This window comes from Emys orbicularis, chromosome 1, assembly GCF_028017835.1.
Source record: "Emys orbicularis isolate rEmyOrb1 chromosome 1, rEmyOrb1.hap1, whole genome shotgun sequence".
NCBI lineage: Eukaryota > Metazoa > Chordata > Testudines > Emydidae > Emys > Emys orbicularis.
In genome coordinates this window covers 94026811-94043127 of record NC_088683.1, presented here as the reverse complement: position 1 = coordinate 94043127, position 16317 = coordinate 94026811, and the positions used below count along the sequence as shown (strand labels likewise).

At 42.4% G+C, this 16317-nt stretch overlaps 1 protein-coding gene across 1 annotated transcript in view; it reads right to left on the bottom strand.

The window, feature by feature from the left end:
* The window catches only part of LUC7L2 (LUC7 like 2, pre-mRNA splicing factor), a 58320-nt gene that overhangs the window by 20302 nt on the left and 21701 nt on the right, over positions 1-16317 (bottom strand). Inside the window, exons 3-6 of the mRNA XM_065400924.1 lie at positions 12602-12700; positions 10388-10498; positions 8120-8263; positions 3459-3635 (exon numbers count right to left, since the gene is read on the bottom strand). Coding sequence (XP_065256996.1) covers positions 3459-3635; positions 8120-8263; positions 10388-10498; positions 12602-12700 — 531 coding nt within the window. The remainder of the gene's footprint in view (positions 1-3458; positions 3636-8119; positions 8264-10387; positions 10499-12601; positions 12701-16317) is intronic.

Below are 16317 nucleotides of genomic sequence, written 5' to 3'. Positions count from 1 at the left end.
ACCTCTTATAGTTCCGCGATTTCTTATAAGCGGTCTTGTATTTTGACTGGCTGGCCTGAGTGGGAGTCTGCTGCGGCTTCAACTTAGGTTACCCGGAGCCGGAACATAGAGATCCAGAGTCTGGAGAGTCGTGTGGGAGTCTTTCAGGCCATGCAGCTTTGTATCCGTTTGCTCTGCAAACAGACCTTTGCTGTCTAACGGGAAGTCCTGCAGGGGGGTCTGCGCCTCGCTGGACAGCCCAGAGAGCTGACATCCATCCTTCTCATGGATACCATGGAGGCCATGGACCGCATGGCTGTGGCCGCTGCATCAGAAGCTACCTGCAGGGTTGCCCTGGCAGTCTCCACCAGCACTTTGAACTCCTTCCTGTCACGCTCCTGTAGTGAGTCCTCGAACTTGAGAAGGGGGCCCTGAATTCATACAGACCCAGGAGAGCCTGGTGGTTCGCCACCTGTAACTGGAAGCTCGAGGACGAATAAATTTTTCTTCAAAATGAGTCCAACCTCCTTGAATCTTTATTTTTTGGGGTATGGGCTGGTTGGGACAGCCGTTCCCTGTGGTTGACCGACTTGACCACCAGGGAGTTAGGAGCAGGGTGGGTGTATAAATATTCATGCCCCTTGGTGGGTACAAAATACTTGCGTTCCACTCTCTTAGAGATGGGGGCCAATAAGGCCGAGGTTTGCCACAGGGCATTTGAAATTTTTGCCACCCCTTCATGGAGATGCAAGGCCCCCCTGCCCGGTGCCGAGGAGGACAATACATTGACCAGGGAGTCCGAGGGCTCCTCCATATCCTCTGCTTGGAGGTGGAGGCTTGATGCCACCCTTTTTAAGAGTTCTTGGTGGGCCCTAAAGTCCTCCTGCGGGACGGAGGGGCTGTATTCACCTCATCTGGGGAGGGTGAGGAGGCCGGCGCAGTACTTTGGGTGTCCACCGGCACTGGAGGGTCCACCACCTGGTCGGTCTCTGGACATGGTGCCGAGGATGTACGTCCCACTGACTCCTTCCTCAGAGGTCTGGAGAGGGAGGCCGATGGTCCTTGTGAGGCTCCAGCCACCAAGCGAGCCCCCATTGGGGCTGCATCGGGGGCCATGGTGCCCACTGGTACCATTGGGCCAGCCACAGGGCCCGGTGCCACTGCACCTGCTGTCGCACCAGCGGAACCGACTGTTCGGCCTGACTGGCCTGGCCCATCGATGGACAACTATGAAGGGAGGCCGGGCTGACATACTACCTGCCGCTGTCCCTGGATCGGGAGGAACGGGGCGCCGGGAGTGATGCCAAGCACGGGACCGCAATCCTGACGTGGAGGACCGGTACCGTTGGTAACGGCTGCTCCGCGATTGGCTCCGGTGGGCGGACCCACGACAGCAAGATGCCGGCGATCGACGCCCGGGGCTGCGGAAGCGGTGCCGTGGCGGGGTCCTGTAGCAGGACACCAAACCGAAATGATATTGACATTCGTGCTGTGACTGGCTGCGATAGCCCCGCCAAGATGAGGACCTTTGGCGTCGTCTGCCTCGGTCCTGTCGGTGTTCGCTCCTCGAAGCGAAATGGTGCCGAGAGTCTCGGTCAGACGGAACCCAAGCAGACAGCCTGGTGGGCGTCAAGGGCGATCCACGTGGACTTTGCCCTGAACGGTAGCTGGGCGGCGAACGGCGTCGGGAACGTTCCCTCTACCGAAACCAGTACCAAGCCAGTGTGACTGTGGAGATCCCAGCGACAGCTTGCCTCTGGAGCGTGGGGCCGACATCGGCGGTGCTCCTGGTACTGGCATGGACATAACATCCCGGGTCGCCTGAAGGGCCTCCGGTGTGGAGGGCACCCGGACATCCGGGGATGCCTGCTCCGAATGGGCTAGGCTACTCCGCTCGACTTGAGTCAGAGGCCTAGAGGCCAGTGGGGATCGAGGACTGCCCAACATGGGTCTAACCTCTGTCCCAGGTTTACTCTGGTGCCGCGGCGAAGGCGGCCTCTTTCTAGCCTTCTTGGTGTGCCCCGTGGACGGGGAGCGGTACCGACTAGTTGATGGCGCCGAAGGGTCGCCGCTAACCGACACTGCAGTGCCCGGTGCCGACTCAGAGCGGCACACCAGAGCCGGGGTCAGCGCCAACTCCATCAAAATAGCCCGGAGCCTAATGTCCCTTTCTCTCTTGGTCCGAGGCTTAAACAACTTGCAAATCTTGCAGCGATGGCCGAGTTTCCCCCAAACAGCTCAGACAGTCTGTCTGCGGATCACTCAGTGGCATAGATCGCCTACAAGTGTTGCATGACTTAAAACCCGGGGCCCCGGCCTGGGTGCTCTAGCTTAGCTAAACTAAACTAAAAACTTACTAACTACAGGTACCATACACTGAATGAACAAGCAGTTTTGGGGACAAGCTACAACAAAGCTGGAGCAGAGCAGTTCCGAATCACCTTCACTGGTGGCAAGAAGGAACTGAGGGTGGAAAGAGTGTGCAGCGCCCCTTATACCGCACCATGGAGGCGCCACTCCAGGGGTCGCTGGGGCGCTCCCCTATGGGTACTGCTAGGGGAAAAACTTCCAGCATCGGTGCACGTGTCAAGCACGCACACCTACTGTGGAATACACATGAGCAATCACTCGAAGACGAATCACCACATACCGAGATAAGTTATTTCAATGGTTAAGCTACTGTTAAAAATTTGCATCATATTTCTAGTTTGAATTTATCTAGCTTCAACTTGAAGGCACTGGATCTTGTTACGCCTTTGTCTGCTAAATTGAAGAGCCCTCTACTACCAAGATCTCCCTCCCCATGTAGCTACTTTTACAGGGTGCTCAAGTCACCTATTAACCTTTTCTTGGATACGTTATATAGACAGAGCGTCTTTCATTTCTCACTGTAAGGTAGGGTTTCCAGACCATTAGTCATTCTTGTAAATCTTTTCTGGATCATGTCCAATTTTTCAACATCCTTTTTGAAGCATGGACACCACATTCCAGTAATGGTCCTGTTCACATTGAATAGTGAAGAAATACTACCTCTATTCCTACTCAATATTCCCCCTGCTTGTACATCCAAGAATCGCGTTACCCCTCTTAGCAATAGTATCATACTGAGAACTCATGTTCAGTTCATTATCCAACATGACCATCAAGTCCTTTTCAGTGTCAGTGCATTCCAGAATACACTTCCTTCTTCTGTAAGTGTGACCTACGTTCTTTGTTCAGAGATGTATGATCTGCATTTGGCTATATTAAAATGCAGGTTGTTCAAATGAACTCACCATGCCAAGAGATCATTACACTGTCCTGTCATTATCTTTAACTTACCATTCAACCAATTTTTAGTGTGGGCCTGCCTCAAAAGTTTTAAATTTACAAGATGAACAAATAAATTCACATACAATAAAAAGTTTCCACTAAGATCTTCTTGCATATGATTAAGTTGTCAGTAAAAGAGAAAGAAAAAATAAATAAGACTGATTTACCCTGAGCTCCTCAAGTTTCTCCCTTATTTCAATAAACCCTAAGTGCAGTTTTCCTCCAAAGTGGTCAGCAAGTCGCCTGTCGTTATCATGAAGACCAAGGTAGGCAGAACACACTTCACAGACACGGAGCTTCTGCTGCTGAAAGCTGGAGGCAGGCATTGAATTCCTGTACACTTCCTGGGGGGAAGATACATTGAGAGCTTCTTACTCTTCAATACATGAAAATATGAACACAAGAACGTCTTACCAGAAGCAACATACATAAAGGGTTATACCTGCCAATTAAGAGTCAGAGTAATTCAGGGTACTATATTAGACCTGTTTTACTACTAATTTTATCCATGTGAGGTATAAATCAAATGTCTCCATTAAAATACAAAGAAGTTTCATTATTTTTAAATATAACATTATTTGGACACTAACTACAAAAAATAGGGCCATGAACAATTCATTTTGCTTTCCAAATAAAAACAAAAGAAAACGGACCTGTTCTTTAATCTCTACTCCACAGTAGGTTACTTTGGAGGAGTCTGACAATTTTTGAGAGTTCAACATAGCTAGTAAATATTAGCAGTGAGCACCATATCTATGAAGATTGCACAGTGGCTTCCACAGTGAATCTATTTAAAATGCTATCCTGAAAAATCTTCTTTCCAGTCTTGATCTCTACTGAAGAGTTATTTTTAAATTGAGGAAAATTTGTTTGGCCATTTCTGTATCTGAGGACAGCTGGGAGAAGGAACAAAGCCACACTTAATCCTCTGTAAAAAACCAAATATTTGCAGTTATTTTAAGCTGCTCAAGCATCAAAAAGACTCAGATAGAAAGCAGAAATATGACATGGAAATAGCTCTCAGTGAAGAGAGTCTTTTGAGAGCTCTAGTGAAAACTGGTTTGTCTTGTCAGAGTTAAACACCTTTGAAAAAGTCTTGCTCAGTGCAACTCATGATGCATAAGGCTGAAAACTAGTCTTCTTACCAGCACTAGCCATGACACCGACTGGTCTTAACAACTGTAGAACCAAATACACTGTCCATAGAAACGAAACAGACCAACATAGCTCAATTTAAGTAAAAGCCTTATCTGTGGAAATAAATACACTTGAAATAGTGCAGGACTACCTTAAAAAAAAAGAAAGTGGGAATACCAACGGAGACCCCAATGGACTGAACAATAACAGAATACTGGTGAAAATATTGGATATATTTAGGCCATCTAACTCTGTAGCAAAGTTAACTTTACAATGAGGGTGGATAAAAATCAATGATTTAAATTTTTTTAAAATCCCATTCTTTTTTATTTAAATCGGATTTTTTTGATAAAATGCTTTTTGAGGAAAAAAACCTATCTAAAGATAGTTTTAATTAAGATACATTATAGCTCAAAGATCTCTCATCATGGAATAGGGATTATAAATTCTAATTCTATAGTAGGAGACAATATATTCATGTAATGTTTAAGAAAAGTTTTGTAAATGAGTTCCAATAGTTTATGGATTAGGGACCCAATCTTATGGGGTTCCAGGGGCTTCTGTATAGATTATTTAGGTTAATCTTTCTATCTACCCAGTGGGACTCAGTGCTCAGTCTAGAAGATACCATCAGAGATGCTTAATTTTGCAGTTCTCAAACTGTGGATTTGTGTCTCCAGAGATAACATGCTTGTTAACAGCAAAAATATTTTTAAATAAATAAATCAATAACATATAGAGGTGAGAAATAACAGACCTCAACCCTATTGTCCCTCTGCAAATTTGTGTCAATCCCTTACCTCTCTCTAAAAGTGCAAAGTTTCAAAAAGTTCAATGAATAGAAGATTGTTGGGGGCAGAATAGATTTGGACAAGGCGAAGAAGTCTGGAGATAAACGTGAGAAGGGAGGGACAGGTAGTAGAAACAAAAGTGAAACTGTTTGAGCAACATATTCCAGAAGTCCTGAGGTCTTTCTGAGTGTAGCCTTCATTGATTTGAGATCTACCATACCATTCTCTCCTAGAAAGGAAAACCTATAATGGCAGCAGGCCATAAAAGAGACCCAGTTTGGGGATATTTTAATGAAGTTCTTCTACCTGTGGGTAAGACAGGCATGTGTGCAAAATGCAAACACTGCAACAAAGAAATGCAAGGCCTGGTTGCCCGAATGAAACAACATCATGAGAAGTGTTCCTTCTCAGGAGGAAGCTGCGCTGAAGATGATGAAAGGAAAAAGAAAAAAAAGTCTCCATCATCCAGAAACAACCATAGATAAATTTGTGATAAGAACCAGAAGATTACAAAAAGAGGTAATTGATGAAAAAATTGCCCCGTTTGTTTATGCAACAAACTCTCCTTTCCGTATGATTGAGAACCCACACTTCATTAACATAGTTCAGTCATTAAGACCAGGATACAGTCCACCCAACAGAGCAGATGTCGCAGGCAAATTGCTGGATAAAGTATGAAAGAGAAATCGAGCAGTGTGCAAAAGGTCTAGAGGGTAAAATTGTTAACTTGAGTCTTGATGGGTGGAGCAATGTCCACAATGATCCTGTTGTATGTGCTTGTGTGACAACAGAAGAAGGGAATGTCTTCCTTACAGGAACAATTGATACATCAGGAAATGCACACAGAATACTTACAAGAAGTAGCAGTAAGAGCTATAAAACTGTGGAAAAAAATTCAACTGTCTAGTACGCAGCCTGGACACAGACAATGCTGCAAATGTATCCAAGATGAGAAGAAATTTAGAAGAGAGTCCCAAGCTAATAACATACGGTTGCAGTGCTCATTTGATGCACCTCCTAGCCAAAGACTTCAGTGTTCCAGTAATAAAGGCTAATGTTGTTGAAACTGCAAAATACTTTCGTAATAACCACTTTGCAGCAGCTGCTCTGAAAAAAGTGAGAGGAACCAAGCTAACTCTCCCACAAGACATGCAATGGAACTCAGTAGTGGACTGTTTGAGCAATATATCAAGAACTGGCCCAATCTGATGACAGTTTGTGAACAAAATCGTGAAAAAATAGATGGCACTGTCACAGCCAAAGTTCTTAACATTGGGCTTAAGACAAATGTTGAACACATGCTGAGTACCCTGAAGCCTATTTCTGTAGCCTTGAACAAAATGCAGGGAAATAGCGGTTTTATTGCTGATGCTATTGAAATTTGGAAGGAACTGAGTGAGATCTTAAAAAGAGAAATATGCAACGACAGAGTTAAATTACAAGCATTAAAAAAAACAAATGGGACAAGCACTTTCTCCAGCTCATTTTCTTGCAAATATTCTCAATACTCAGTACCAGGGTCAAACCTTAACTGCTGAAGAAGAGGAGCTGGCTATGACATGGACATCCAGCAATCATCCCTCCATAATGCCAACTATGATAAACTTCAGAGCTAAGGGTGAACCATTCAAGAAATATGTTTGCTGATGATTTTTTTAAAGAAAGTCACACCAGTGAACTAGTGGAAGTCACTTAAGCACTTGGATTCAGAGACTGTTGAAGTGATAATCTCACTTTTAACAGCAGTAGCTTCTTCTGCCGGTGTAGAAAGAATATTTTCTTCCTTTGGACTAATTCATTCCAAATTGAGAAATCGTTTTGAGACCTGAAAAAGTAGGAAAGCTTGTATTTCTTTTCCAGATTATGAACAAACAGGAAAATGAAGGTGAAGATGACTTCGTTAGCTGCAGAAGCCAATATTTTAAGTTTCTCATGTTGACCTGGCTGACATAGTCGATTAAATATTTTTTTTAAAAAAAATTAAACTATTTTAGTTAAAAAATTTTAACAAAAACAAACCTGATTTTAAAAAACTTGAATGTTTACATTCAAAAATTTATATGCTCGTTTTGTTAAAATATTGTATGTTTGCTGTTGAAGAAAAACATCCAGAATATACAACGTTGTTGTTTTAGTTAAATAAAACAATTTAAATGTCTGTCTGGTGATGTTCTCCTCCTAATACAGCATGGCAAGAAAATCCTCCAAATATTAATGATTAACCTGTTGAATTGGAGATAGTTCACCTCCCAGTGACTTCATAAATATCTGCTTCAATTACCTTTGGTAAATGAAATACCAAACAATCATTCATTTTCTGATATAGCTGTAAAACTAATCTGAAAAGTTTTCAAAATAAATCACTTTAAAAATGTATAGTGTGTACCTTCTAAAAATGAAACCTACATCTATTTCTGAGTTGTGAAGAATACGTATTAATATTATAAAAACCAACAAGAATGCACTTTTATGTAGAAATCCATGATTAAATCTAGTCTTCCTGACTAGTGATTTAAATCAAATCCACCCTGTTTACAACGGATTGCCTCACACCCTGAATCAAAATTAAGGAAGTGCTGCTGATTGATAAGAAATTGTCTAGTACATAGCTGCTGATGAAATTTAAGTTATTTTTGGGCATTCAAAAAATTTAGGTGCCAAAATACAAACTTTCGGAAGAAAAATCCCTTTTACATAGAAGTTCAAGTCAAAGACATTCTCAGCCATTTCCATTTTGGTAATAAAAATAATACAAACAATTTAAAACCTTTCAATACATGCTGAGCATTCTAAACCAAATTATTCAGAGAAATATGGTTTAAGAAATATGGTCTCATCTCCTAAGTACCATCTGGAATGAAGTGTCAATGAATTCACAGATGTAAAGACAACAAAATTACCTCTGCTTCTCTCTTCTTTGCCCTGGCTTTCTCCACTTCATCCATTACTTTCTGGGACTCCTCCACATTTCCGTCAGCTCCCAGCTGTTCTACTTTGGCCAATAGCTTCCCAATTTCTTCATTCAATTCATGAACTCGTTCAGCCTTGGAAAAACAAGTGGGAGCTCAATACAGGCAGGTTTTCATGTGTTTTAGGTTTGGATTTTTCTCAGAGAAGCTAGATTGTGCTTGTTGGGATTAATATCCAGAAGTTATTGCTTATATGAAATAAACTCTTTAAGGCAAAGTCAATGGAAACACATGTGGATCAGAGGTATTTGTATATGAACAAGTAGTGTAGGCCCCACCCAACCTGTATTCTCCAACACATATACTCCAAAGTAGGAAGTCCACCGTGCATATTCACAAGTTATTAAATTTTCAGGTTATGACATTTCTACAGCTGCCTCTGGGATTTTCATGATGGTAACTGTTATGGTGCAAGACTCCCACGGCTGTTGAAAGGGCTATCTGCACTCTACTTGCTTTGTCTCTGGTTATGCTCCCTTCGAGACCATAAATTTGTTTAGAAATCCTGAACAATACAAAAATTGTGAGGTCATTGCTCTCTATGCAATAAATAGGTTTGTAAAATTAATATTTTATATAACCATTCCTCCAAACACATATATGAGCTCACAAAAACTAGATGAGACAGCATGAACCCCTAAGCTATCTCAGCAGTTGAGAGTTGGGGCAAAAGATGGAGTTATCACTTTTTCATGGCATGCTCCACCACAGAGACTGAAGATTCCTGAAGGAGAAGTGGATGACCAGTCGTCTCCCTCTTTTTCCTTCTCCTTTTAGGCAATGTTTCCCAAACAATGAGTCCCAACCCAAGAGTGGGTTGCAGGAAGGTATTAAAGAAGTCATCATATCCATGGCTAGATCACCGGGCCCCGGCCTAAGAACATAAGAATGGCCATACTGGGTCAGACCAAAGGTCCATCTAGCTCAGTATCCTGTCTTCCGACAGCGGCCAATGCCTGGTGCCCCAGAGGAACATCATCCCTGCCAATAGCCATTGATGGACCTATCCTCCAAAAAATTTTCTAGTTCTTTTTTGAACCATGTTATAGTCTTGGCCTTCACAACATCCTCTAGGATATTTTGCCTAGGCAAATATACACTTCTCATGGCCCAAAGGGGAGGCACCAGGATGGGGGAGCAGAGGGCTTGAAGAGCAAGCCTGCCCTGCACTCACCCTGCAGTGGCAGCTCCTGCCCTGGCTCCCCACTTTGGGAGTTGCAACAGTACTGCAGGGCCACTCACATTTGGCGAGCCAGGCCCAGCTGGAATAGAGAGCCAGGCCCAGGCCCGCAGGACAAGAGTTGCTGCTGTGGGGTTAGCATGGTTCAGGCTCGCTCGCTAAACCAGAGGTCCCCAAATTGTGTGGTGCGTCCCCTAGGAGGGTGCGGAGGAACATTCAGGGAGGCGCAGTGGGCACAGGCCATGCGTGGCCCTGTCCCCAGCCTTGGCACGGCTCCATACCCAGCTGCGTGCCTGGCTGCCAGCCCCTACTGCAGCCCCCAGCCGCAGCTCCATTCCCAGCCTGGGACTGAGGCTGGGGGTAGGGCCAAGAGCAAAGCCGCACCCGGCCACAGATCCAGCTCCGGGCCCCCATGGCAGCCCAGCTGCGGCTCCACTCCCACCCCCAGCCTCAGCCCCTGGCCGCAGCTCTGTTTCCGGCCCCAACCCCCGCCCCGCCCCCAGCTATGACCCCCCAGGCTCTACCCTCTTACCCCTGTCATACTGGGCTGGGGAGGAGGGGGAGGGAGAAAGGGAGTGTGACCCTTAAAAGTTTGGGAACCACCGCTCTAAACTCCAACATGCACCAGGCCAGGATTAGGGTTGTGGTGCCAGGGTTGAGGGTGCATATATGTAATGGTGGGTTGCAAAAAAAAATAAAAAAATGCTGTTGGGTGGGTCGCCTTAGTAAAAAGTTTGGGAAACAATGATTTTAGGGACAGATTCGGGGAGGAGAGGGAATCTCTCTCTCAAACAAAAATCCTCAGTTTGCGTGGCCTGTCAAAGCCTAAACTTCCTTCCTTATGAAAATGGTTTGAATTTCACTAATGGGTAGTCTCATTTGAATTCACCTCAGGTGCACTTGTGCTAAATAAGAAATGGTTACTTTCTGATAGAGGAAAATCAGCCCAATTATAAGTATTCCCTTAAGCAGTCCAACAGGGCTTTGCAGCACGTCAGAAACCAGTTTTAAATGCTTACTTTAGCTGCAACTTCAGCACTGATCTCTTCTTGGGTTTCTGCTAGTCTTTTCTTAGCCACTTCAGTTCTTCTGTCACAGTCGGCAATGAATGACTGCAGGTGATCCATTGCCTAAAACATCAAAAGATTATCACTGCCAGAAAGAACAAGCAAAGCCACCTAGACAAAAAATCTGGACAAAGACATATTTGAGAATTTGTGGGAATTACCTAAAACTCCTTTTAGGTTCTCTCCACTAAGAAAAAGACCATTTTTAACCAGTGTTCAAATCCTTAGAGAGCAGCCTACAGTTTACCTCAACCAGACAATATGGGTTAAAACTAAAAATGTTTCATCATTGGGATTCTAAATGAGAGTTAATTAACATGGATTAGTTTAACATGGGTTAAAAATATATCTTTATTCCTAGTGAATATAAGGCCTTAGGAGCTCACAATGTGACTATTCAAAGCACAGATGACCACCATGGTATATAATCTGTTAACCCAGATGCATAACAGAAATATACTTTTAATTCTGTGGATAAGGATAGCATCCTAAAGCCTCTCTTCAAAACATACATTTGTTACTCCTGAAGGAATTCATGCCCCCCCCCCCCACACACACACACACATTTTTTTTTCTCTCTGCAGAAAATACATTCTGCCAAGGAGGTGCTACAGTTATGCCTTTTGCCTGCCAGGGGCTGCTGTGGTGCCAAAACAGAGGGCAGCCACTCACTAGCCTAACAGCCGAGCAAAGAGAGAGCAAAGGCTGTGTTCCTCACAACACTCTGCTAGCAGAGCCAGGTGAGGAGGCATATATGGGGGAAGGGAAAGACAGAGCGGAAGCACACGGGGCAGGTCACAGACTGGGATTCAGAAGGGACACTGGAGGGAGGGGGGAGACAAACGGGGGTGGGGGCTGAATCAGAGTGGGGGTGAAGGGACACACAGGGACAGATGTGCCTGACTGAATGGGAGAGGCTAGGGGTCAGCCAGGGGGAGGCTCCCCAACTCCCTATCACTCTCCCCCGCATCCCCCCCCCAAAAAAACAACTGTTCCATACTTCTCCCACCCACATCCAACAACCTTCCAGGTTCATTCCCAGGCTCCTTCCCAGCAATTATGTCCCTCTCCCTCAGTTCCTCCATTACCCACGACTCCCTCAAGCCTTTGCACTGCTTCTGATGGGTGCGGGAAACACATTTCTGTAGTTTAGTTTAAATGAATTACTACTCAAAGTTCTATATTAATACAGTAGAACCTCAGAGTTCTCTCAGGAATGGAGGTTGCTTGCAACTCTGAAATGCTTGTAACTCTGAATATAACGTTATGGCTGTTCTTTCAAAAGTTTACAACTGAACGCTGACTTAATACAGCTTTGAAACTATACTATGCAGAAGAAAAATGCTTCTTTTACCGTCTTAATTTAAATGAAACAAGCACAGAACAGTTTTCTTACCTTGTCAAATCTTTTTTTTTTTTAACCCCCCCCGCCCCCTTTTTTTAGTAGTTTACATTTAACACAATACTATCCTGTTTGCCTTTTGGGCGGGAGGTTGGGAGGGGGTACCTCTTCTGCTGCCTTACTGTGTACTTCCAGTTCCAAATGAGATGTATGGATGACCGGTCAGTTCATAACTCTGGTGTTTATAACTCTGAGGTTCTACTATATGGCTAGTAAGGAACTTATTTGTAAAAAAAACCATTTCCTGAATCTTTTTCTTTGTCTGTATTGTTACAGACATACTTGTAGACAGGTATTTTAAAATAAATTACCAAAATAATTGGAACTGGCATGATTATATTGTGTTATTTTGACAAATAAAATATGCAGAATTTTCAAATATTGTGCACATAATTTGTATTTTTTTTTTTTGGTGCAGAATTCCCTCATGAGTAATTTGTATTGTAACGAACCACAATCAGTTTTGAGACAGGAGTTGATGGCAACAGTCGGATGACATCCAGAATTATGGGGATAACAGATATGGAGACTTATCTGCCTAGCCACAGACACAATACTCAGCTCTAGCCACAGACTAGATGCTTAGCTATTTATATGCCCCCATTATTGTAGTATCTAGATAATCATGCAAGAGCCCCACCCTCCAAATCTATAGCTTTGTGGAGAAGGTTTATGTTTTCTCTATATACTTAGCATGTTACATCTATTGTATGTGCATAACCAGTTTGTAGAGAGAATAGTGTATTTTAAGGCAAAATACATACATCAAGCTCAAAGAAAAAGTCTTGTTCTTTGGATGCAATTTCATAATCTGCTCTTAATGCCAGGTCATGCACCTTCAGACATTCTCCAAGGTCCATCCTCTGAAAATAGACACAAATGATTATTTGGGGGTGGAGTGGGAGAAGAGGTATAGCTTAATCTGTAGGAGAAATATTACTATAAGTGGAGTGTGTATGATTTTTTCAATTGTAAAATATTGGAAAGTGAACCATGTTTCTTTATGGAACTTCACATAAGATTATTTTAGTATTGCTGCATGTTATTTCAGTATTGCTACAAAAACAACGTGGCATTTGGAATGATGACAGCATGCAGGTGTCAGAAGAAATAAAGCAGAAAAATGACTAACATTAAGTCAGATCCTATTTGTGCTGTATCACCTGAGAACCATCATCTCCCACACTAGTTTAAAACATGCTCACTAACCAAAGTTCATGAAAATGATTGAAGTAATAGACATCCGGTATTTAGATAAACAATTTAAAAGGTCCAAGTCACTGCAACGCTGTTTTCAGCTAACTGGGTAATAGATAATCTGACGTGACAGTTGTTGGCCCACACTAGGAGATAAATGACTTAGTCTTAATCATCCTTTAAATTGCTGCAATCTAAGCTTTCTTACAAAGAAGCGTTGTTTAGAACTGGACAGGTTAAATAAAAAGTCTGGATAAAATCTCCCTCTCCCTCAAAAGATTTTGGTGATGAGCAAAGACAAACCAGCAGTCTAAATACATGTCTTAAGACTGAGAAATAAAAAAGAAATAAAAATAAAATTAAAACAAAAAAACTCCAGCCCCTTAAATAGTTTATCTTTCATCTAAAGTAGTATTAAAAGGGATGCGGTGGGAAGGGGAAAGAGGCAAAAGGAATGAGGTATAAAATGAAATGGATTGAGCCACTGCCCATTATATGTTATGCAGAAAAAACCTGCAAGGAGCAGAGAATTCTTTTAAAGTGTGACCATAAGGGTACACTCAGCTAGCAGTTAAATTCAGTTTCTAATTTGAAATTCAGCTATAATAAAACATAAAGTTCTAATGAAATCAGCTACCTATGTGTTTGTAAGGAGGCAAGACAAAGCAAGATAAACATAACCCAATCGGTTCATACTGAGAGAAGGAACAAAGCGTTACCCAAAACACCATGTTATTATGCAAAATGAGATTCTGCAAAGATGTGTCTGATTTTTTCTCCCATGTGAAAATACTTAAGACTCAACAAAAATAGGTTACCAACATCTTTATTTATTTGACTATATCACCTAACATTTTAAAAAACAAAATGAGTAGAATTTTCCTTAAATCAACAATCTAAGATAACAATGAGAAATATTTAATCAATAAACTATGAAAAGTATCTGAGAAGAAACAATAATTTGTAATTTCTAAGACACTTGTTGGCAGTGGCCATCCTGCTAAAATGTGACCTCATGCATGAAACTGTCAGTATGCATGGAGAGACTTGAATATTGTCAGAGACTGGAAAGGTCACTGCTCTGGTTTAACAGTGATTTTACAACCAAAATAAAATAATAAAAATGAGTTTAAAGCATTTTTAAAAAAAATAAGCCCAGTATTAACAGCAGGGGGAAATTTGAGAGTCACCTGATATTTGACTCCAATTGTCAAAGACAATTTCACTTTAACAAGATACCTAATGTATTGCCAGAGGTTCAGAAATTACTGGCATTATAAATTATTCACATTAAGAGAACAGTCTCCAATAGCTCACATCAGTGAAAAGTATGTTTAAATTTAACATTTTAAAATGTTTGTGGAGAAGTAAAGAACCCTAAATGTTCTTGGTTAGTTAAAAAAATAAGTTTTTAGTTCTTTACATACACTTCATCTTGTTAATCTAAGTTTTTTTTTTCTTTAGGATTTTATTTAATTGTTGAGCTGAGCAAGAGGACTGCAGTTTTCCCTAAAATTGCTACACAGGACTTTGTGACAATCATGTTGTTAAGTGAAATAAGCCACTAAGACAGTGGTTCTCAAACTTTTGTACTGGTGACCTCTTTCACATAGCAAGCCTCTGAGTGCGACACCCTTTATAAATTAAAAACACTTTTTTATACATTTAACACCATTATAAATGCTGGAGGCAAAGCGGGGTTTGGGGTGGAGGCTGACAGGTTACGAGCCCCCCCATGTAATAACCTTGCAACCCCCTGAGGGGTCCTGACCCCCAGTTTGAGAACCTCTGCACTAAGAGTTAGTGGCCATGTAAGTTATTATGCAGGTCTGCTTTCCATGCTAGCAGATTCCAATTCTTTATTCAAACTGGAGTTGGAAGATTTGATTATGAGGGGAATAATGAATTATGTTTTGACAAATGTAATTAATCAACATTAGAAAGTTCCTGTCTTGCAGCCTCAGAAAGCACTGCACATCGTATCTAGAGCATTGTTGAAATTAGGACGAGGTAAATTATAACCACTTAAGAGTTAAAACCTTGGGTTTAAAAGGGAACATTTGTCAGCACATTGGACAGAGTTGCCCCAATGCAGGTGTACACAAAACTTTACCTCAATCTGGTGATCTGCAGTAGTAAGTGATATGAAAATATTGACATAAGATCTGAAATATGTCCAGTGTGAGATGGAGTGATAAAAATAAATCTGAAAATTTTCCAATTGAGAGACAGAAGATTAGACTAGAAGGAAAATTACAAATTATACTTAGTTAATATATTAGAACACTAAAGCGATCACAAACAAAGTTTTGGACATGAGACTATAATTCAGATTTAAAGGTTCTTACACCAAACTTTGCAGACATAAGCAAAACCTGGCTACATGTCATTGTAGTTGTTGGTGCACCAGACTTCAGCCAAGTATACTGTGCAGCACTCGACACAGGGAACTCAGGCAGCAGGTATGGCTGTGCTTGTTGTCGCCACATTCAGATGTAGGAGGTCTACAGACCTAAAGATAGTTATAAGTGTCCATCTGATTTTCAGGTCTTGGAATCGGGTTAATATTGGTACACTGGTCACTCTGAAACACCAAAGAGGCCTTTGCTGAACCGATCAGATTCTTCACTGTGCTGAGGCCTCAAGGCTGACAATGTTTGGCAACTTCACTGAAGTTAATGACTTCTGCATAGGTTTAAGTTTTCATGGATGTCAGGTGCCATGACAACTAGGGCACTGTAAAAATTGGTTTGCAGATCAGCTCACAGAGCCAGATACAGTGTAGTCAAGTATTTGGAATGGGACTGGAGATGGAGCAAGAAAATGTTAACCAGGACAGATCTTTTATCTTCTGTGATTTGAGGTCAGAACACATTTTTCCCCATAGGGACAGAGGGCATGTTGTGGTCATCCATGCTTTAGAGGCTGATGAAACTTGAGGTTCCAGATGGCTCTGAAGTAATACACCTCTACCCCGATATAACGCTGTCCTCGGGAGCCAAAAAAATCTTACCGCGTTATAGGTGAAACTGCGTTATATCGAACTTGCTTTGATCCACCAGAGTGCGCAGCTCCCCCCCCCCCCCCCCCGAGCGCTGCTTTACCGCATTGTATCCGAATTCATGTTATATCGGGTCGCGTTATATCAGGGTAGAGGTGTATATTGTTTGCCATCAGGCCACTATCGAAGGGTTGGGACTGCATAACAACCTTTTGTCCTCCATCATTGACATAGTGACCTTTAAATGTCCTCTTAACTTCACCCTTACAAGTCATGATGGTT